The sequence below is a fragment of the Tiliqua scincoides genome, chromosome 3 (assembly GCF_035046505.1).
Source record: "Tiliqua scincoides isolate rTilSci1 chromosome 3, rTilSci1.hap2, whole genome shotgun sequence".
In the NCBI taxonomy this organism is placed as follows: Eukaryota; Metazoa; Chordata; class Lepidosauria; order Squamata; family Scincidae; genus Tiliqua; species Tiliqua scincoides.
The window spans coordinates 226,676,607-226,700,439 of record NC_089823.1 but is presented as its reverse complement, the minus strand read 5'-3'; the positions used below and the strand labels follow the sequence as shown (position 1 = coordinate 226,700,439).

The 23,833-nt window shown below is 47.2% G+C and overlaps 1 protein-coding gene across 1 annotated transcript in view; it reads left to right on the top strand.

Annotated features, from left to right (window-relative positions):
• The first annotated feature begins 486 nt into the window (after positions 1–486).
• NCEH1 (neutral cholesterol ester hydrolase 1) overlaps positions 487–23,833 on the top strand; it is a 37,705-nt gene continuing 14,358 nt past the window's right edge. Inside the window, exons 1-2 of the mRNA XM_066622112.1 lie at positions 487–698; positions 23,052–23,280. Coding sequence (XP_066478209.1) covers positions 555–698; positions 23,052–23,280 — 373 coding nt within the window. The 5' untranslated portion in view covers positions 487–554. The remainder of the gene's footprint in view (positions 699–23,051; positions 23,281–23,833) is intronic.

The following is a 23,833-nucleotide window of genomic DNA, read 5'->3' as shown; positions in this document are numbered from 1 at the left end:
CTCATTTTCTGGTGCTGGGGCAGCAGTGCCAAAGGGGCATGTGCTGCAACCTGTGGTGGGGAGGAAGTCACGGAGGCTCCCTCAACATTTGTTCCCTTACTTCAGGGCTGCGTTGCAGCTGCACCGGTGCTGGAAAGTTGGACAGGATTGGGCCCTTACAGCCCAATCTTCTCCACACTTTCCTGGGAGTAAGCCCCATTGCCTCTCATGGGACTGACTTCTGAGCAGACATGCCTCGGGCTGGGCTGTCAAGCAGCGGCGCCTCTTCCTACTGCCGTCCTTCCAACCTGCGCCCAAGATCCTCATGGATCCTGCTCACTGCCTGCACGGGCGGGCGGGCAGGCGGGCGCAGCCTTGGCTGCAATGCACCAGGCGGCTCACTAGGCGCCCCCGCAGCCGCCGAGGAGGATGCCCAGCGCCAGGAGGCTGGAGGGACGGAAGCGCCTGGACTTCCTGCGCTGCCTCCCATTGGCCCGCCGGGGTGATGAAAGCCTCCGGCGGGGCTGGCGCGCCCTTGAAAGAGCAGCGCCGCGGGGCCGCCACGGACGCGCATCATGAGGGCGGCGGTGGCCGGGCTGCTGCTGGGCGGCGCGGTCCTGCTGGCCGCCTACTACGTCTACCTGCCCCTGCCCGGCACCGTCTCCGAGCCCTGGCGGCTCATGCTGCTGGACGCCGCCTTCAGGGCCGCGCAGCAAACGGTAAGGCGGCCGCGCAGCCCCTCTGGCCACGCTTTCCTGGGAGCAAGCCCCAGTGACTGCAAGGGCATTTCCTTCTGAGTAGACATGCGGAGGCTGCAAGCCTAGCTGCACTTACCTGGGAGTAAGCCCGATTGACTACAGTGGGGCTTACTTCTGAGTAGACATGCATAGGCTTGGGCTCTGAGGCTGCAAGCCTAGCCGCACTTACCTGGGAGTAAGCCCGATTGACTACAGTGGGGCTTACTTCTGAGTAGACATGCATAGGCTTGGGCTCTGAGGCTGCAAGCCTAGCCGCACTTACCTGGGAGTAAGCCCGATTGACTACAGTAGGGCTTACTTCTGAGTAGACATGCATAGGCTTGGGCTCTGAGGCTGCAAGCCTAGCCGCACTTACCTGGGAGTAAGCCCGATTGACTACAGCGGGGCTTACTTCTGAGTAGACATGCATAGGCTTGGGCTCTGAGGCTGCAAGCCTAGCCGCACTTACCTGGGAGTAAGCCCTGTTGACTACAATGGGGTCTACTTCTGAGTAGACATGCATGGGCTTGGGCTCTGAGGCTGCAAGCCTAGCCGCACTTACCTGGGAGTAAGCCCTATTGACTACAGTAGGGCTTACTTCTGAGTAGACATGCATAGGCTTGGGCTCTGAGGCTGCAAGCCTAGCCGCACTTACCTGGGAGCAAGCCGTATTGACGATAATGGGATTTACTTCTGAGTAGTCCTGCCTAGGCTTGGGCTGCTACACCGGGACACGCCTCGACGGAGTGGCCGGAGCTGCACCCACCGCTCTGCAAGGTGCTTGCGGACTGGGCAGCATCGGGCAAGCGCTGATGGGCAGCGGGTCATCCTTCAGGCGATGCTCACTGCAGGCAGCCTGCGTGATGAGAAGGGTGCGCATCTCACCTTCCTCCGCCGCCCATTTTTTCCGGTGGGCAGTGGCGTAGCTGGAGGGGGGCAAAGCACTAGGTTGTGCAAGGAGCCTCACCACAGCGTGCAAGCGGCTCTTCCCCTTTGGAGTCATTCGGCCTTCGTTTTGCTCCCCCCCCCCTGCACCTTGAAAGGCAGGGGAGGAGCCCCTTGCATGAAGTGGTGAGGCTCCCTGCAGAACCTAGTGCTTTGCCCCCCTCTAGCTACGCCACTGCCTTAGTGATCTCTCATCTAGGAGAGGGAGGGAGGGACTGGTTTTGATGGACTGTGTGTGTTGAGGAATCCCTGTGCATTGCTTGCAGTCAGCACTTCCCTGTTTTCTGCTCTTGCCTTCCTGATTTCATTGAGGTTTCTACAGGGCTCTTAAAGGCAACCACAGCAGTGGTGGTGGCAGAGAAGTGGGGAGAGCAGTGGCATAGCTAGAGGGGGTGCAAGCACCATGTTTTGCAGGGAGCCTGGCTGCAGCATGCAAGCAGACCCTCGCCCTCCCCTTCAGAGCCATGCGCCTCTGTTTTGTGACCCCTTGCCCAGAATGGCTCCAACGGGAAGGGGCCACTTGCACATTGCACTTATGCTCCCTCCAAAACTTAGTGTTTTGCACCTCCTCTAGCTGTGCCACTGAGATGTGACTGTTGCCCTTTCCAGCATCTCTTTTCACTGTCCCAACAAAGCTGTGTACTGTATTAGCAACTGCCCTGCAGCTATTTGTGATGGAAAGGCAGGGTATGCATTTTAAAATCAACAGACCTCTTTAAACTCTTGAGAGTGGCTCCTTTCTCAAAGCCACTCTGCCTTTGCATGAACTGCCAGGCAACCCAGTCCTATAGTTCTTGGTGCCTGGAGAATACCAGTGCCAAACTGTTGACTGATATATCCCACTGGTGCCAGGAAGCAGCCGGAAGTCTCCTCAGGGGAAGGGGATTTTCCTTCCCCTGCAGTGAGACTTCTCACATTTGCACCAGCTATTTTGCCAGTGGAGACAAATATGTATGAGGTCAGGCTATATCTGGTCTTGTCCAAGCCACTATTCATGATCACTCCATTATAGAAATTTTATTATTGACCTACCTTGCAGGGGCATTGCAAGGATTATTGATGATAAATATTTGTACTATATATCACTTTTCAGCAATTATATATAGTAAAATGTATATATAGTAAAAAATGAGTCCCGATCCCAAAAAGGCTCACAGTCTTAAAGACAGACAGCCACTGAAAAAGACTCTTTGTTGGGCATACATAGAGGTAATTGCTCTTACCCTGCTAAATGTAAGAGCAACACCATTTTAAAGCATGCGTCTTTGCCCAGTTAACAGGGGCTATTACTGAGACAATGTAAAATGCTTTGATTCTTCAATTTTTTTTTTTAAATAAAAAGCTGTGATATGGGACATGAGGAATTGGCTTACAACTATTGCTTATTCAGGACTCATTCCAGAATTTCATGTGAAACTTGATTCAGTTTCATGTGTTTACATTTTTGGAATGAACTGAAGGTTGAATTGAAATTGCAATATAAGATTGAGAAATGGTTGCCCTGAATTGGACCAAAGGTCTATCAAGGCAGTGTGCCATCTGCAGTGGTGATCAGCCTTTGGGATGCTGACGAGCAGGACCTGATGATAATAACCATCCATTCCTTATACTGCCCTGACCTCTGTCCTGGTGCACCTCTTTGATCTTGGGATAATTGATTGTGGCAGGTAAACTATAGCTTAGTTGTTCTGTCAGCACAAGACTGATGCAAACCAGCATGGATTTGAGGTTGGGCCCCTCAAAAGCCTCTTGTCAGGATAGTTGTTGGCTCTAAACACCAATTCCCAGACAGCAGCTACTGAATCTTGACTAGACAAAAGAGTCTTATACGGAGTGTTGGCTGCACAACTTCAGTTTAATTCAGTCCCAGAGTGTTTCTGGGATTGGCTGATGAGCTCTGAAACAATAAGCTGGGTTGTCTTTCCTAGGCATGATTAGCAACCTTAATCTATTTTGTTGAAGGATAAACCCCTGGTAGGGACTTAGAAGCACGTGACACACAGTGTTTTCTTTGCTCCAGCTAATCCTGGCATTTGTGCTGGGCTCAGAAGGGCCTGGGGTAAGGACCTTTCCTCCAAACTCCCTGTCAGTGATGCCACTTTTTAGTTTTCCCAAAGGCTAACAGAGGATGCAGTAGTTTGAAAGCTGCAGGTAGGAGCTAGTATTTATGAGCATTCCTCCATGTAAGAAAATTCCTGGCATGTAGTAAACTGATACATCAGAGGGAGACATTTAGTACAGAACCTTGTGTGATATGGTGTGTGCTAGATGCAGAGAGCTCTTCTGAGTCTTCATATATGTAACACATGTATGGATTTGAGTCCCCACCTTGAGTCACCCCCCACCAGCTTTTTTCAAGGGGGTGGGGTAAAATTAATCCCTGAAAGCTAGTTTGGGTGGCCAGACTTTCACAGATCTAAATAAATTTCCAGATGCGTTGATGGGCACCAGCTAATTTCTTAGCCTCAGAAATGACTAAGTGGTTGGTGTATGATAGTCACATGATTGAGCTGTCCTAGACATTCTTTCCTAGCCCTGCCCCCATCTGCAAAATGCTATTGCTGTTTGCTAAATTGCAAGGTGGTGGCAAGGATTATTGGGATTACTGAGATAATGTATCCGAAGCACTTTGAAAATGAAAGCACTGTATAAATGCTAAATATGACTGCATTCATTTATTTTGTGTCTTTGCTTTTATAATGACTGGAATATAATGACTGGAATATATATTCCACTGTGTTAGATAACTACCGGCCAGTCTCCAACATCCTGTTTCTGGGCAAGGTAATTGAGCAGAAAGGTGGTGGCGTCTCAACTCCAAAGGGTCTTGGATGAAGCAGATTATCTGGATTCTTTTCAATCTGGTTTCAGGCCGGGCTTTGGGATGGAAACCACCTTGGTTGCCTTGGTGGATGACCTACGCCGGAGACTGGACAGGGGGAATGCATCCCTGTTGGTCCTGCTGGACCTCTCAGCAGCTTTGATACCATCGACCATGGTATCCTTCTCAGTCGATTGGCTGAGCTGGGAGTTGGAGGCACTGCTTTGCGGTGGTTCCGCTCCTACTTGGAGGATTGGTCCCAGATGGTGGTACTGGGGGATGCCTGTTTGACACCCTGGCCTTTGAGGTGCAGGGTGCCACAGGGTTCAATTCTGTCCCCCATGCTATTTAACATCTACATGAAACCACTGGGAGAGGTCATATGGGGATTTGGAGTGGGGTGCCATCAATATGCTGATGACACCCAGCTCTATCTCTCCTTTCCTCCAGACTCCAGGGTGGCGGTTGAGGTCCTGGAGCGCTGTCTGGAGGCAATGAGGATCTGGATGGGGGCTAACAAGCTGAAATTAAATCCGGATAAGACAGAGGCTCTCCTGGTTTGGAAATCCTCGATGCAAGTGCTGGAGTATTGGCTTGCGCTGAATGGGGTTGCACTCCCCCGAAGGAGTAGGTCCACAGCTTGGGGGTCCTGAACTCACAGCTACTCCTGGATTCCCAGGTGGCGGCTGTGGCTAGGAGGGCCTTTGCTCAGCTTCGGCTGGTGCGCCAGCTGCGGCCATACTTGGATCGTGCAGACCTGGCCACGGTGATCCATGCCACGGTGACATCGAGGCTAGATTATTGTAACGCGCTCTATGTGGGGCTGCCCTTGAAGATGGTTTGGAAACTGCAACTAGTCCAGAATGCGGCATCCCGTGTGGTTACTTGAGGTAGGCGATTTGACTCTGTCAGTCTGCTTCTCCAGCGGCTGCACTGGCTGCCCATTTGTTTCTGGGCCCAATTCAAGGTGCTGGTTTTGACCTTTGAAGCCCTATACTGCTCTGGGCCAGGGTATCTCAGAGACCGCCTACTCTCGTACAGTCTGGCCCGTCCTCTTAGGTCATCAGAGAAGGCCTTTTTACAAGTGCCACAGGGAGGTACGTGGGGCAGCGGCAAGAAATAGGGCCTTCTCAGTAGTGACACCAACACTATGGAATTCCCTTCCCCTTGACTTAAGAACTGTTCCCTCTCTTGAAACTTTTCGGCGAGGCCTGAAGACCCTTCTGTTTAGACAAGCCTTCTGAGTTCCTGACCTTTTTAACATCTCTTAATATTTTTTTAACATCTGTTTACAGGCCTGATCCTTTTTTAATTTGCTGCGCTATGCTCTTATCTGACTAGTTTTTATCTGACTACTGTTTTTACAATATGTTACATTGTTTTTTATCTGTTTTAACCTTGTTTTGTAAGCCGCCTTGAGTCCCTTCGTGGAGAAAGGCGGAGTAATAATAAAGTATAATAATATATAAAGCTGTCTTATCCCAAATCAATCCCTTTGTCTTTTGCAGTATTGTCTTTACTGATGCACAGCAATTCTTCAGAGGTTTATGTTGGGGGTATGTCTTTCCCAACCATACCTAAACATGCCCAGGATTGAACCTGGGGCCTTCTGTATGCAAAGCAAGTGCCCTCTGCTGTGCCGCTTTATAACTTGGAAATAAGAACATAAGAACAGCCCCACTGGATCAGGCCAAAGGCCCATCTCGTCCAGCTTCCTGTATCTCACAGCGGCCTCACCAAATGCCCCAGGGAGCACACCAGATAACAGGAGACCTGCATCCTGGTGCCCTCCCTTGCATCTGGCATTCTGACATAGCCCATTTCTAAAATCAGGAGGTTGCACCATGGCTTGTAACCTGTAATGGATTTTCTGTCAGGGTTAGAAAAACAACCCAAGGAATTTGGTCTGGATAAGGCAGAGCCTAAGCAATGTAAAATGCTGAATCACCAAGCATCAGGTGAACAAGCTCACCAATTGTAACAGGTGCTGAGTCAGCATCAGGAGGAGGAGACACCACCCTTCCCAATTCACGCTCAGTGCTTTAAAAAGCCTGCAAGAACACTCACGTGTAGGACGAGGGGAAGGGGGAACAGCTGGGAAGGCTGGAAAAGCAGGGAAGGCTGATTTATCGTGTGTATGGCAAGCTATGCTGGTTTATGTTTCTTTGCTACGCTGCTATTATTCTGTTATCTTGTAAATACTGACTGAAGTAATGAAAGACTTGTGTCTGAAAGTACTCTTTGTGTGGGCTGAGTCTTTGAAGCCACATTCCGCGGAGAGCTGCAGATAAGAAAGCTGCTCCTTCCTTGACATTTTCCCCCCAGAAACTTGTCCAATCCCCTTTTAGAGGCATCCAGGCCAGATGCCGTCACCACATCCTGCGGCAAGGAGTTCCACAGACCAACCACACGCTGAGTAAAGAAATAAGTAATAAGTAGATGTGTGTGAACTGCTCAGGAGAGGCGTTTTGAGGTGCTCTGGGCTAAAGTTCATATTTGTCAGTTAGAAAAGAAATGTCTTGATCAACTTGAAAGCATTAATGTTTTAGATCAGTAATGGACAGAATTACTCTAACACTGACTCCTAGATAGCAGTGTCGCCAAGGGGCCTGGTGCCTGGTTGATGACATGATATCATGCAATGTCATGTTACTTCTGGGTTCTCATGTGTCAGAACTGTGGTTGGAGCACATGCACCCCACCACTGTGATTGTGCACACGCTCCCTCTTTTCTGACTTGGGGAAACAGCTGGAGTGTGTGTGCATGCACCCCCTCCCCTTCCAGCCTGGATCATCCCCATGCTTGCTACACTACTACTCCTAGAAGATGAAAGAGTACCATGCCAGATCATATGGAGGTCTGCATTCCACAACAAATGCAATGGATTTAGCAGCAGGCCCTCCCCTGGGGGCTGATGGTTGGCAACCTTCAGTCTCACAAGACTATGGTATAAGCCTACAGCACCAGATATTCCCAGGCGGTCTCCCATCCAAGTATTAACCAGGCCTGACCCTGCTTAGCTTCCGAGATCAGGCTGGGGATAAGAATAGGCCCTCAGTTTGGCTGTACTTGTTGTAAGAGGCAGCTAAACAGCCACAGGGAAGATGGGACTCGTTAGCCTGGGAAGGCAGCCCATCTGAGAGAAGGAAAACTCTGATCCAAACCTCCACTGTCTTGTGGCTACATCCAGTTATGGAAAAGGCTTCAGGAGTCAACCTCGAGGCAAAATCCGGAGCTGGAGTCCATGAGGCAGTTCATGGCTGAACACAGTCACGTTCTGGCAACCCCTGCGACGCCGCTGGAACGAACCGTATTGGCTTCTGCCTTTCCATTGGACCATTTCATCGACGTGGAGAGGGGGGATTTGCTGCATGGGAAACAGTCTATCCTCCATATCTACTTTACCCAGGCTTCGCGCACTGGAGAGGACACTCTGTTCCAGAACCACCATTCAGAGCACAATACCATAGTCTTCCGAGACTGAAGGATGCTAGCAACAGCAGCAGCAAGCCTTAATATTCTTGGTCTGTACCACCTACCATGACTATTTCATGCTTCCTCCTGAATCCTGTGTTTCTGTTCAGAGAGAACCTGTAGGTGCAATATGTGGCAAGTAGGAGAAATTAGACTCTGTATTCTAATTGAGAGAGGAGAGGGCAAATGGTCTCTAAAGGGAGTTGAAGGGCATAATTGTACCTGCTTCTAGGGGAGAAGTGTGTCTTTGGGTAACTGTAACTCCCACAGAGCAAAGGAACAAGGTGTCTCATTCCTGTCATGCTATTGGTAGACTTTGTGGTGCAATTGAGAAGCGCATGTAGAACATGATAAGCTCTGTGCACCAAGTTGCATCCTTCAGACAGTCTCCAGCCACCTGGGGATTTACTCACCAAGGAAAGGGTTCCCATGTGACTGCTGTAGAGACAACAAGAGAGCACCCCTGGTGCAGGCAAGAAAGTTGTCTCCTAATCAAAGCGTTCTTAAGTTCGAAATATTTGACAACTGCCAGACAGACAATTTGCTCACAATATTTCATTGGTCATCTGAGTGGTGACCCGTTCTATACAGAGAGCAGGAAAAAGAAGGTAACACTCTAGACTTTGCAATAATGTTGCCTGTTTCAAAGCTCAACTCTGGCATTGTTTCAGCACCAGACTCAGTTGCGGAGTTAAGACTCGTTGGAAATCTTCAAGCAGAGGCTTGACAAGCACCTGCTGGAGATGCTCTAGGATGATTTCCTGCTACCAGCAGGGGGTTGGACTAGATGACCTTTAAGATCCCTTCCAACTCTGTGACTTGGATTCTGTGGCTCCACCCTGAACTGAAATTTGGCAGGTAATATCTTGGATATTTGTGTCTCTCCAGTGTATGATGCATGAACTAGGTGTCCTCCCTTCCGAGAGGACCTGGGATGTTTGGTTGCAGTACCCTGGAGAGCTCTAAATGGAAAATGTGCTCCTGCAATGGCCAGAGGAGGAATGAAAGCTTAAATGTTTCCAGGGCCAGATTAGCCCTCCCAAGATCCACCTCCCTGTTTGGAGACTTTTAGAAGGTCAGTGCTCTGACCTGAAGTCTTGCACTCCTCATTTACTCTATTGCCGTTCTCCCTGATCCATTGCCAGTGCTGAGATTTGGGCTCAGAGAAGTGTGGGGTTCTGGGCATTGCCAGAACTGGTTTCTTGAGGGGCTTTGGTTCAGTGAGACCTAGCTTCACAGTCTCACTTCTGAAGTCTCTAACCCTGGAGTCTCCTAACCAGCAGATCCAAGTTCCAGCTTGGGTCTGGAGCTCTTTCTTCCAACTTGGTTACTCTCTCTTCCTTGGGATCTTCCATGCAGGGCAGGGATAATAATAACTAGGTATTTATATACCGCCTTTCTGGTCATCGGATTACTCCTCTGACTTTATTCAAGGCAGTTTACATAGGCAGGCGTTTCTAAATCCCTCAAAGGGATTTTTCATACAATCATAAAGCTTCTCTCTTTCAAGAACCAACAACATTTCAGAATGGATCTTCCTGGTTTGGTCTCACTTCTGGCCTCCAGTTCTCCCAGCAGGCTGACAAGCAGCTCCATTTCTCACATGGAGGGCAACCAAGACACTTTTTGCTCACACCAAGAGGAGGTGGAATCACTCAGCTCAGCTTGTCAGCTGCTTCAAGGTCTTGCCACTCTTAGTTCAGGGAGCTGCTGGTATCTTTGTACTGGCAACCTTCTGATGTTATCTTCGGGCTAACGGAGGCTCTACCCTCTAGACCAAACCTCCTGCCCTCATGGATGACACCATGAATTTATGGGACTTTTTTCCGGTTCATATGCTGCATGCGTTCTAATTATATGTATTAAATACCACACTTGCCTTATCGAGTATGTGTACCATGATCTCATCTCTGACAAGAGTGCATCCATCCCTAATAGCCTGGAACACAGTGGAGATTTGGCACCTACTTTCCTGATCTAGTGCCAAAATGAACAAGATTGCTGAAATATCAAAATTACAGCATGGGAGTCAGACTTTGTGTGGTACTCTCAATCTTTCAGTAAATTATGGGTTGGGGGCCAAAGTCCTAGGACAATGTGGGTAGAGCAAACACGAAGTTCTAGGGTGGTGGGAGGGAAACATCACACAGGGTCTATGGGCAGGAAGACCAGTATGCAGTTAATAATAATAATACAGGTATTTATATACCGCTTTTCTTGGTCTTCAGATTTCTCCTCAGACTTTAATTCAAGGTGGTTTACATAGGCAGGCTGTTCTAAATCCCCATAGGGATTTTTACAATTGAAGAAGGTTCTATCTTTCAAGAACCACAACATTTCAGATGGATCTTTGCTGATCTGGTGTCACATTCTGGCCTCCAGTTTCCTCCAACGGAGGCTCTACCCTCTAGACCAGACCTCCTGCCCAGACCTCCAGTTAACAGGAAAGGGTTAGATGAACAATACGGTAGGTGAGGCTAGAGATAGAGCTGGGCCAGGATGATAGAGCTGGGTAGGGCCAAATATTTGTGGTTATTTAAAACATTTACACTCTGCCTTTACAAAGGCTCCAAGGCAGCTGGGATATACAGTGTGGGAAACAGCAGATTTCATACAATAATTTGTAAATTTCATACAATAAACATGCATGTCTTTGATTGGAGGTAATTGAAACATTTTAAGGCTGCAATCCTAACCACACTTTCCTGAGAGTAAGCCCCATTGAACAAAATAGGACTTACTTCTGAGTAGACCTGGTTAGGCTTGTGCCCTAAGTCTATAAGATTTGCCTGCTCAGCTTCTGACCTACCAATGTACAGTGTAAATACAGTTCACCAGCCATACATTGTTGCATGTGACACATGCACATAATGCCCTTTTTTGCTGTCCCTGATGTGCAGCAAAAACAGGATATTTATTGAGCCAGGATGGGCCACTGTCCATGTCTTGTAACCCCTTGGACTAACTCCTTAATTTCCATCGCTTAGTGCAACTAAGTCCAAATATGCAGGCATTGCATGATCATACCCCTCCCATTCCTCTGTCTCCCCTGTGCCTGTTCTAGATTGTGAGCCACTTGGGGCAGGAGCCTGCCTTATCTGCTACAAAGCATCGTATGCATAGGTGCAATTGTGATTAACAGAGTAATTGTGATCCCCCAAATGCAACCCACAGTTCACACAGGTGTGCTCTAAATCAGTGTTTCTCAATCAGTGGTACTTGTACCACCAGGGGTACATGAGGTGCTATCTGGTGGTATACTTGGGATCCCTAGACCTTCACCTCCTGGCAGCAATACCAGCAAAGCAACACAACAAGCAGCAATAAGAGGCTCAGTTTGGTGGGTAGAGATTCAGTGAAAAAGCCCTCCTGTCCACCCTGAGCCTCTTACAGTGTTTGTTGCATCACATCTGACCTCCCAATCCAGTACTAACTGGTGATGACATCATCACCAGTTACTTCAAGTGGTACTTCCAATAGAGCAGCACCCTGCAGATGCCCAATGTTGTCTGGTCTTGGAAGCTAAGCAGGGTCAGGCCTGGTTAGTACTTGGATGGGAGACCGCCTGGGAATACCGGGTGCTATAGGCTTATACCATAGTCTTTCGAGACTGAAGGTTGCCGACCAGTTTTTTTTACTTCCAATAGGTGGACCACTTCCATGCAAAGTGGTACAGTGGGGGACAGGCATTGAGGAACGCTGCTCTAAATCACTTGTGCTGCTTGCAACTTATCCCACTTCGATCTGCTACACTCTCAGAAAAAAAAAGTAAATGAAATACTGTATCTGAGAAATGCTAGTTGTATCTTTCGGACTCGCCTCTGACCTTTTCCATGCTTTTTTTTTTAAAGTTGCAACACAAAGTTGAACAAAGGTAGTGCTGCTGGTGTCGAAAGTGCTGTTTCAGTTTGAAAATAACCTCCCCCAGACTTGGGGGGCTGGGTGCCAAGATCCTTGATCAAATGGTGCCACATGTTAGCTTTTTTAATTTTTCACATTTTTATACTGCCCTTTCTCCAAGGAGCTCAGGGTGGTGCACATAGTTCTTCCCTCACTTGTCATCACAACAACTCAGTGAGACTGAGAAATAGTGACTGGCCCATGGTCACCCTGGAATTTTTGTGGCTGAGTAGGAATTTGAACCTGCATCTTCCAGGTCTCAGTCCAAGTCCAGAACAACTACAGCATCCCATGTAGCTGTAGTTTATTGGAAGAATACAATCTGAGTCCCAGGTTCAGTCTTTGGCATCTGAAGGAAGGAGTGGGAAATGACCTTCTGTCAATAATCCCAAGCAACCACTGCCATGAATGTAGATGAAACTGAGTTCGATGGAGCAGTAGTCTGACATGATAGAAGGCAGCTTCAGACATTCATATTATTGTTCAGCCTTTGCTGTTGAGAGGTACTGTAGTGTAAATGTTTTTAACAGGCTACAACTCACCAAGGATATTATTGATTTAATTTGCTATTTGATCTGTGGTCAGCTGACAGGTATCATTGTATTGGCAACCTTCAGTCTCGAAAGACTATGGTATCGCGCTCTGAAAGGTGGTTCTGGAACAGCGTCTAGTGTGGCTGAAAAGGCCAATCTGGGAGTGACAATCCCTTCCACACCGGGAGCAAGTGCAGTCTGTCCCTGGTCTGTCTCCCTGGCTATGGGCCTTCCTTCTTTGCCTCTTAGCCTCAGACTGTTGGCAAAGTGTCTCTTCAAACTGGGAAAGGCCATGCTGCACAGCCTGCCTCCAAGTGGGCCGCTCAGAGGCCAGGGTTTCCCACTTGTTGAGGTCCATCCCTAAGGCCTTCAGATCCCTCTTGCAGATGTCCTTGTATCGCAGCTGTGGTCTACCTGTAGGGCGCTTTCCTTGCACGAGTTCTCCATAGAGGAGATCCTTTGGGATCCGGCCATCATCCATTCTCACGACATGACCAAGCCAACGCAGGCGTCTCTGTTTCAGCAGTGAATACATGCTAGGGATTCCAGCTCGTTCCAGGACTGTGTTGTTTGGAACTTTGTCCTGCTGGGTGATGCCGAGGATGCGTCGGAGGCAGCGCATGTGGAAAGCGTTCAGTTTCCTCTCCTGTCGTGAGTGAAGAGTCCATGACTCGCTGCAGTACAGAAGTGTACTCAGGACGCAAGCTCTGTAGACCTGGATCTTGGTATGTTCCGTCAGCTTCTTGTTGGACCAGACTCTCTTTGTGAGTCTGGAAAACGTGGTAGCTGCTTTACCGATGCGCTTGTTTAGCTCGGTATTGAGAGAAAGAGTGTCGGAGATCGTTGAGCCAAGGTACACAAAGTCATGGACAATCTCCAGTTCATGCTCAGAGATTGTAATGCAGGGAGGTGAGTCCACATCCTGAACCATGACCTGTGTTTTCTTCAGGCTGATTGTCAGTCCAAAATCTTGGCAGGCCTTGCTAAAACGATCCATGAGCTGCTGGAGTTCTTTGGCAGAGTGGGTAGTGACAGCTGCATCGTCGGCAAAGAGGAAGTCACGCAGACATTTCAGCTGGACTTTGGATTTTGCTCTCAGTCTGGAGAGGTTGAAGAGCTTTCCGTCTGATCTGGTCCGGAGATAGATGCCTTCTGTTGCAGTTCCAAAGGCCTGCTTCAGCAGGACAGCGAAGAAAATCCCAAACAAGGTTGGTGCAGGAACACAGCCCTGCTTCACTCCGCTTCGGATGTCAAAAGGATCTGATGTGGAGCCATCGAAGACAACAGTGCCCTTCATGTCCTTGTGGAAAGATCTGATGATGCTGAGGAGCCTGGGTGGACATCCAATCTTGGGGAGAATCTTGAAGAGGCCGTCTCTGCTGACCAGGTCGAAAGCCTTTGTGAGATCTATGAAGGCTATAAAGTGGCTGTCGTTGTTCCCTGCATTTCTCCTGCAGTTGTCTAAGGGAGAATACCATATCAGTGGTGGACCTGTTAGCTCGGAATCCACACTGCGATTCTGGATAGACGCTCTCTGCAAGTACCTGGAGCCTTTTTAGTACAACTCGGGCAAACAGCTTTCCTACAACGCTAAGAAGAGAGATGCCGCGGTAGTTGTTGCAGTCACCCCTGTCGCCTTTGTTCTTGTACAGCGTGATGATGTTTGCATCCCTCATGTCTTGAGGTACTCCACCTTCTCTCCAGCAGAGACAGAGGATTTCATGCAGCTCAGTGACGATGATCTCTTTGCAGCATTTTAGGACTTCAGCAGGGATGCTGTCTTTTCCAGGTGCCTTGCCAAAGGCAAGGGAGTCCAGGGCCACGTGAAGTTCTTCTAGGGTTGGTTCACTGTCAAGCTCTTCCAGCACAGGCAGGCACTCAATGTTGTTCAGTGCTTCTTCGGTGACTACATTTTCTCTGGAATATAGCTCAGAGTAGTGCTGCACCCAGCGTTCCATCTGCTGCGCCCGATCCTGGATGACCTCGCCTGTGGCAGACTTCAGAGGGGCAATTTTCCTCTGTGTTGGACCTAGGGCCTGCTTGATACCATCATACATCCCCTTGATGTTGCCCGTGTCAGCTGCTATCTGTATCTCGGAACAGAGCTGGAGCCAGTAGTCGTTAGCACATCTCCTGGCAGTCTGTTGGACTTTGCTGCGAGCAGTTCGGAGGACCTGCAGGTTGCGCTCACTGGGACAGGCCTTGTATGCTGCTTGAGCTCTCCTCTTTTCCTCAATGACTGGTGTCAACTCCTCAGAGTGGGCTTCAAACCAGTCTGCCGCCTTGTTGGTCTTCTTGCCGAATATGGACAAGGCGGTGTTGTAAACGGTATTCTTGAAATGTTCCCATCTGTTGGATGCGTTTGCGTCGGCCGGGCCTGGAAGAGATTCCTCAAGCGCTTGTGCAAATTCCTCCACTTTTCTCTGATCCCGGGTCTTGCTGGTATCAATGCGAGGTCTTCCTTCCTTTTTCGTGTGATACAGTCGCTTTGTTTGCAGTTTCACTCTGCTGCACACCAGGGAGTGGTCAGTGTCGCAGGCAGCACCATGATAACTGCGTGTGATCTTGATGCTGGGAAGGCTGGAGCGTCTGGTGAGGATCAGGTCGAGCTGGTGCCAGTGCTTTGATCTTGGATGTCTCCAAGAGACTCTATGTTGGGGCTTTGTGTTGAAGAACGTGTTGCTGACACAGAGACCGTGATGACAGCAAAACTCTAGCAGGCGTTGGCCATTTTCGTTCATCCTCCCAGTGCCAAACTGACCTAAGCAAGTGGGCCATGAACTGTTATCAGCACCAACTCTAGCACTGAAATCGCCGAGGATGAACAATGGCTCTTTTACAGGGATTTTCTTGACAGTGGTGGCCAGGTCATCATAGAATTTGTCTTTGGCTTCTGCTGGAGACGACAGAGTCGGTGCATAAGCATTGATGAGAGTGACAGGTCCTGCTGATGACTGGAGCTGCAGGGACAAAATTCTTTCACTTCCCACAGTAGGTGGGATGATGGATTTCAGCAGGGTATTTCTGACCGCAAAGCCAACGCCATGTTCCCTGGTTTCGTTTGGTGGTTTTCCCTGCCAGAAAAATGAGAAATTTCTCTCCTTGACAGATCCGGAATCTGGCAGCCTAGTCTCTTGAAGGGCGACAATGTCCATCTGCAGTCTGCTCAGCTCCATGTCGATGACAGCTGTTTTGCGTGCGTCGTCTATTTCTTGCAGGTCATCAGAGAAGCCAGGTGTCATTGTCCTAACGTTCCAGGTGCCCAGCTTTAGGGCAGTAGTTTTCTGTTTTCTGTTGCATGGTGCAGAGTTGTCGATCCGCTTGTCGGTTTTCACCCTAAACCCCATGCACCCCATGAGGTTAACGGACCGTGGCAAGGCAACACCTTACTGGCTGGGGACTGCCCAGCTTAAGGCGGGCGGTAGCTGCCCAATGAGATGCAGTGATCTCTCCCACTGTCGGAAGCAGCCCCTGGCGTCATGCTCTACGCCAATCGAGCAAAGACTTATAACCGGTAAACTGCTGCTTCCCGTGTTGTGCCGACGCCGTATGGCGAAGTTGGAGTGTCCTCTCCAGTGCGCGAAGCCTGGGTAAAGAAGGTATGGAGGATAGGCTGTTACCCATGCAGCAAATCCCCCCTCTCCATGTCGCTGGAATGGTCCAATGGAAAGGCAGAAGCCAATACAGTTGGTTCCAGCGGCGTCGCAGGAGTTGCCAGAACGTGACTGTGTTCAGCCATGAACTGCCTAAGGGACTCCGGCTCCTGATTTTGCCTCGAGGTTGACTCCTGAAGCCTTTTCCACAACTGGATGTAGCCACAAGGCAGTGGAGGTTTGAGGTCAGAGTTTCCTTCTCTTAGATGAGCTGCCTTCCTAGGCTGACGAGTCCCATCTACCTGGTAGATGTCTTAGCAGGTATCACAATACTATATCACAATACTATATTTCTGACATCCTATTAATATAAGGCCAACTCTCTTAGGTCATTGCTATGGAGAAATGGTTTGCAAAAATTTTGAATCCTCCACCTTTCATGTGGACAGTAATTCATAAAAAGATCAACCTATAGCAAACCTGTAATTGATGACCTGAGTTGTATCATGACCTGAGTTGTATCATCAGGTTTTGTCAGTATTTTATATGGACAGTGATGCAAACTTAAGCCATTTCTGCCCAACATTGCATATATGCAACAGGGATCAAATGTGTATACCTGTGGGCTAGGCAATAATAATAATAATTAATAATACAGGTATTTATATACTGCCTTTCTTGGTTGTGAGATCTCCTCAAAGGCAGTTTACATAGGCAGGCTATACTAAATCCCAATAGGGACTTTTACAATTGAAGAAGGTTCTGTCTTTCAAGAACCACAACATTTCAGCTGGATCTTTTATGATCTGGTATCACATTCTGGCCTCCATTTTCCTCCCACACAGGCTGACAATCCTGCATATCTCACTTGGAGGGCAGACAAAGAGCAGGTGGAATAACTCGGCTAGGCTTGTCAGCTGCTTCAAGGTCTCGCCATTCATGGTGCCAGTGGCCTCGAACTGGCGACCTTCGGATGTTATCTTCAGGCAAACGGAGGCTCTACCCTCTAGACCAGACCTCCTGCCCATTAAATGGGCATTAAACCCATTAAAATGGGTTAATACACCTTATGTGACTGCCTTGTCTTGATCCTTAATGTTGAGTCTAGTTTCAACATTAACATTTTTTTAAGATGTTTATTTTTGACTACCATGTGTATGTTTGTCATATAGTATCTGAGCTTTCCTCTTGGAAATGTCGGTCCTCCTACACTAGAATATAGGGTAGCAGATCTTGAGCTGAGTAGGCAGTTATGGCTCTTCCCATCAGAAACCTGCAGTAGTTGGAAGCAGTCATGACCTAGCATAAGTTTGCCTTGTACCCTTTTAAAGAATGATGGTCCTCTTGGGTTCTAGACTGGCACAGTAGCAAACATGGCAAGGATATTCCCTAATACCAACTGGCTGGACCTTGGGTTTGATATTGCCAGATAGCAGCTACAGATCCTCCCTTAATCCTCCAAGGAGAAGACACTCCATTTATCCTTGCAGCAACCCTGTGAGGCTGAGCTGATCAAGAGCAAGTGAGTGGCCCAAGGTCAGAACAGGGGTGTCAGACATAAGGTCCACAGGCCAGATGTGGCCCCTGGAAACAATTTATCCACCCCCCAATTATAATTGGACTCTCCCAGCATGATAGTTCAGCTGTCTCATATCTTGAAAATATTACCAAGATCTGCACACTTTCTGTTCTGTCGTTTGCAGCTAAGGAGTTTCTGTACATGAACAGAGTTCTTATTTTTGGCCATCATATGCTTAATGATATCATTTCCGGCCTTTCGCAGGCTACAGGACGGTCCACCCTGAAACAAACAACAGTTTAGGGACAGATGCCTTTCAAGGTCGTTCTATGATGATCTCATGTCTAAAACTGTAATGTTGGATTGTTGTGTGTGCATTTTGAAAGCTTCTGTAATGTGTTACCCCTTCCTGTCGCGCAAATAATGGATACCTCTGTAAAGCTGACTCCTACTGCCTCTGAACAGTGCCAGCTGGTTTTATGTTTCTTAAATGTGCCCATTGAACTCTCACCCATTTCTGAATGTATTTTCAGCTTGCTACCATCTTTGTCCCAATGTATTCTCTCTTGGGGTTGGTTTGAGGACAGAGGGCATCTCGTTTTGCCTACACAGTCTGGCCTCATAAGTTGCGCAAAGTATTTTTTTTTTTCATTGCAAAGGAAAATATTTCACATCATGTGAAAGCAAACTGCCCTTTCATCCATTATGCCGAGAGCTTGTTGAAACCACAAAGGCTGGGACCACTGGAAAACATGCTGTTATGGTGCTGGGGGAGATTTTAAGTCAGATTGCTTGAAATATGGAACAGCCAGTGCATTTTTTAAATTGCAAAAAACATTACACTTTTAACCTACTCTTCCAAGCATCTCAAGGCATCTTGCTGGGTTCTCCCTGTCCCTAGTCTTATCTCACAACAATGCTGTGAGGTGGGTTAGGCTGAGAGTATGTGACTGGACTGGATTCACCCAGTGAGAGGTAGGTGTTTGCATGCTCACATGCCTGCTTCCAGTAAGGAACAGAGCTTGATTGACAAAGAGAGAACTCATTTTTTTTAAACCACAAAGGTACTTGCCTATGACTGAGAAATAACTCTTGCCTCAACTTGATGTTCAGGTAGTGCCTTGTTATCCACTGGGGTTCCGTTTCGGAACAGCCCCCCCCCCATGGATTAAAAAAAATCAGTGGAAAAATAGCTTTAAAGACCAACTTCCAGGTTTCTTGCCTCTCCATTGTTGTCCCAGCATGCATTGGTATAGACCAGTGGTTCTCAAACTTTTTACACTGGGACCCACTTTTTTTTAGAATAACAATCTGTTGGAACCCATCAGAAGTGATGTCAGTAACCTGGAAGTGTCATGGCTGGAAGTGACATCATCAAGCAGGAAAATTCATAATACCCCCATATGACAAAATCAAATCAATAAATGTTTACAAAAAGTATAAGATTAGACATTTATTTAAAATAAAAACCCCTCCTAACCCTTCCAAGCAGTTGCTGATTTGTTTAAAAAAATTTCCAAACATCCCAAAGACTGAAATCCTATATACACTTACCTGGGAGTAAGCCCCATTGACTATCATTGTTAAAAGCATATACATAGTGGCCTGTTAAAAGCACAGATCAGTAACATTTCCCCCAAATGTAGTCACATACCATGGTAGCATCAAGTCTAATATATCAGAAATAAAATACACACTGAAATGAACAGGGATCCTCCTGAAATTGGATTACAACCCACCTAGTGGGGCCTGCCCCCAGTTTGAGAAACATTTGTATAGACCAGGGATCTCTAAACTTTTCAGCCAAAGGGCAGCATCAATTATCTGGCACAGTGTCGAGGACTGGAAAAAAAAATTAAATATAAAATTTAAATAAATACATTAGAGATGGAACTTAGATGAATAACTAAAATGAATTAATGAATGGGTTCAAATGTCTGCGATTCCTCCAGGCACCAACACAGCCCAAGAAATAAAGCATACACACTAAAATTGACCCCCATTCCCCCACCACATGAGCACAACTCTGGTTGTGTTTGGTCAACTGGGCCAGAGGCTCTCAGGGGATCAGAGGCTGGCCGCGGGCCAGATAGAGGGTCTCCACAGGCCGCATCTGGACCCTGGGCTGGTGTTTGGAGACCCCTGGTATAGACGCTTTACCGCATCCAGCTACTAGCTGGGGCGAATAATGGAATCTAGTGGAATAAAATTATAATTATTAAACAGCATGAAGGTGGGAAATTGTTTTTTGGTGCTTTTTTCCTTGTTACAAGGTATTTAAAGGTGGACCTCAGTATTGGTGGTGAGTCAAATCAGTGAATGCCAAGGTCCCAGCTGTGCAAGGAAATACTATACACGATGGTTTAACAGGCAGGTACCCTGTTCAAATCCTTCCACTTGTGAGAAATCTCCACAGTAAGAATCAATTTGTCCATCAGTATAGGATAGTGGTTCCCAAACTGTGGGATGGGAGGGACCCACCAGTGGGTCACAAAATTGACAAGACAAATTATGTGCATCAAGGGTTAAACAATTTGCTACTGGGGGGAGCACTGCTGCCCAATCACTATTATAGCCACACCCCTTGGTATTTGTAAATCAGGCAGCAGACTTGGGGCCTTGAGAAGCTCCTCAAAAGGAAGTCCCCCCTCCATCTGATGAACATGGAGTTCAACAGATGCTCCAGAAGGTGGTCGTGCCCCCCCCAATAGTTAAAAGAATAAAATCAAAGGCTTGACTGGCTGGTAAGGTAAGCCTTTTTTTTAGGCTTGTAAAGTTAAGTGGGTCCTGAATGGGTGTCATTTTGAAAAGTGAGACCTGGTGCTAAGAAGTTTGGGAATTACTGCTATAGGAAGTAAGGAACACCTTGATGCAGCATGTCATTTACTGAATCGGGTATGTCCATAATCATCTCTAAGAAGAATGGTGGGTTGGTTCATGGCATCAGGAAGATGCCATATTCAAATAAATATAGTACAATCTCAATCAGATGTTCCTTTCCCTATTAAGATGGCAGGAAAGGGCAGAGCCATGTATAATCCCGAGGAATTTGTAGGACAGAAAGCTCAACCTGCATTACCATTTCCAAACCATTTGGAGTCCCAGATCAGAAGATACCTTATACAGCCACCTTGCTAAAGCTATGCAGATCTAGGTCTGATTGGTGTTTGAATGGGTCACCATCTGCAAATTGAATTAAGTCCCTTCTCAAAGAGAGAGGAAATAGAGACACCATTTGGGCAATATGTATAGTGGACTTATGCAAACCAGCTTTTTTTATCATCAAAGTTTACTTTCTCAGGGAATTCTCATTTAATTTGCAATCAGATCCTATGTATGCTTACTCAGTAGTAAGTCCCTCTGTAGTCACTGAGACTTAGTTCTAGCTGAGAGTGTATAGATTTATCTTGGTTGTTTCCATTATAACATTAACTATTCTTCTACAGTGGAGCTCTGGGATTCTGCCCATTTCTTGCTGTTCATATTTTGCTACCAACAAGGAAGAAGATCCAAAGCAGCACGGAAATGACAGATCAGCAGTGGGGAGTTTAGCAGAGTGTTCAGACAACTGGGGGCTGCATATCATGTGTGGTAACCTTGAATATGTCAGATTAAACAATCCCAAACTATTTGTGAATTGCCTCTGGAGCAATTGGATTTTCAGCCTCTGGATTATATATACACACACACACACACACACCATAATTATGTTGTGACCTTTAATGGTGCTGGACTGGACAACAACTGGGCAACTGCTGCATCTCCAATCAATTACAAAATCTCTGCTGAAGGTTATTTTCCCTGTCCTAGTCATCTCTCCTCCCTCCTGTGTACCTTTTTTTTTCCCTTTTGGGCACTCTGCCATGTTTTCAGTCTCAACCCCTGAATTCCATTATCCTATCTCTGTGGTATGCCCTGCTTCTTCTAGGAGAGGAGGCATGTCAATGATTCAACTGGGCTTAGCAGCTTAATCAGGGGCAAATTCATGTCGGAGAGCGGCAGTACAGGGAAGAGAGCGTGCATGTCCCCAATCTCTTAACCGTTGTTAAAAGGAACCCAGTGACCCAGCTGTTGCAGGCCTTTAACCATTCTTATGGCTAGCCCAGTTTAATGTCAGTGCCATCATCCCTAATAAATATCAGTGCTGATATAAGGTAGGTAAGAGGATTCACCCTTGGATGAGAGTGCCTAATGCAACCTCCTGAAACATTAAGAGGGACCCCACATCTACACTAGCTTCAAGGGAATGGTTGTTCACTTTCAGATGACTTGGGCCAAAGTATTCAAGGACATTGGGTGACTTTGGGCCCTGCACTGTCTCCTTATTATCCTACCTCACAAAACAATTGTAAGGATAAAATAGGAAAAAAATTTTATATATATTATCCTGAGTAAGGGCAAAATGCAAATGTGAACAAATAATTAAGACAGGCTTTTCATATCTGGGTAAGAGTTGGCACTGGATAGAGAACGGTATCCTATGCTTTAGGTAATACTTGATGCAACTCCCTAGAACAGTTGTTCTCAATCTTTTAGCACTGGGACCCACTTTTTATAATGAGAAACTGTCAGAACCCACCAGAAGTGATGTCATGACCGGAAGTGACATCATCAAGCAGGAAAATTTTTAACAATCTTACCCACATGCACCCAGGAGTAAGTCCCATTTACTATCATTGTTAAAAGTATATACAGAGTAGCCTGTTCAAAGTACAGATCAGTAACATTTCACCAAATGCAGTCATATACCCTGGTAGCATCAAGTCTGATATATTAAAAATAAAATACTGAAATGAATGGGGACCCACCTGGAATTGGCTCATGACCCACCTAGTGGGTCCTGACCCACAGTTTGAGAAACACTGCCTTAGAAGAAATTTTCAGTTACTTTCAGCCCAATCCTATCCTCCTCCTCACCCTGCTGGCACAGCCACACCAAAAATGCACATGGTGAATCCAGTATGTATACAGCATCCAGGGAGAAGTGGTTCAGGATGCTTTGGGAAATGCTTTAAATCCCTTTTCCCATCAGTAAACTTCCCTGTCCACAGTTTCTCAGAGATAGGATCTGGTGCCTGATGTCGCCACTGGATCCAGTCCTTCCATTCCTTCCCACCCCTATTTCACCCTCCCCCTCCACCACTGGCTTACCTGCTCCAGCAGGTGGCCAGCAATCCAATAACACATGCTGGAAAGCTCCAACCTTCTCACCAGTGCTACTGGTGCTTTCCAACTGCTTTTCAGCAGCCAGCAGTGGTAGAACACATGTTCTGCCAGCAGGAGACCCAATAAGATTAGGGTGTTAGAGGTATTTGTATTTATGTTGTACTTGCTCTGATGGTAGGGCTGGATCCAATTAAGAATGACAGAGAAATTAGAACCACATACAACTGAGATGTTCACTTGATGTTTTCACTTTTTCAGTTTCGTTTCTTTACAATTTCTGGAAAGACGCACAAACCAATGTGTACCATAATAATTTGCATGGGATTTTAATGTATGTGTTTTCTTCTTTCAAATCCTCTTCCTTTCAACCTTTTATCTTCCAGTGCAAACTGGTGCATTACTTGGGTCTCAGTCATCACTTGAGGGTTTTGAACTTTGTGATTGGTTCATTTGACAAGTTGAATTTCCGGTCCTCGGAGCACGTGAAGATCACAGATACGCTGTTTGATGGTGTGGAGGTCAGAGTGTATGAACCCCTTGCACAGGAAGAAGAAAGACTAAAGCGCAGCGTGGTCTACATCCATGGAGGAGGGTGGGCTGTGTCCAGTGCAAGTATGTGTCTCATCAGAACTAGTGTGTGTTCTCATTTTTATTTTTCATGATCATGGCAGCTAGAAGAGGTTCACAGTAATGGCAGGACTAGATGTTGATACTGTCTGTGGTCAGGTGTTTAGAACTTGAGAGAGGGGATGCAGCTCAGTCATACAGTGCTAGCAGTCGGTTCCGAGGTTCAGTTGCTCCAGTTAGAGCTAGGAAAGAGCCCTCCCAGTCTGAGGTCCTAGCAAGCTGCTGCCAGTTAGTGTAGACTAACTGAGTGAAATGGTCTGATTTAGCAGCATGCATTTCTGTAGAACTTAGGAGCTTCACTAGGGAAGGTCAAAGACCTATCTGTTCCAGCATCCTGTTTCTCATAATAGCCCAACAGCTTCCTCTGGAGACCCACAAGCAGGATACAAAGGCAGACTTCTCTCCTGCAGCTGGTATTCACTCCCCAGCAGCTGGTATTCAGGGGCACAGTACTGCTGAATCGGTAGGTAAGCACTTAGCCAGCATGACTTGTAGCCATTGATGATCCTGTCATCCATGACTTTGTCCAATGCCCCTT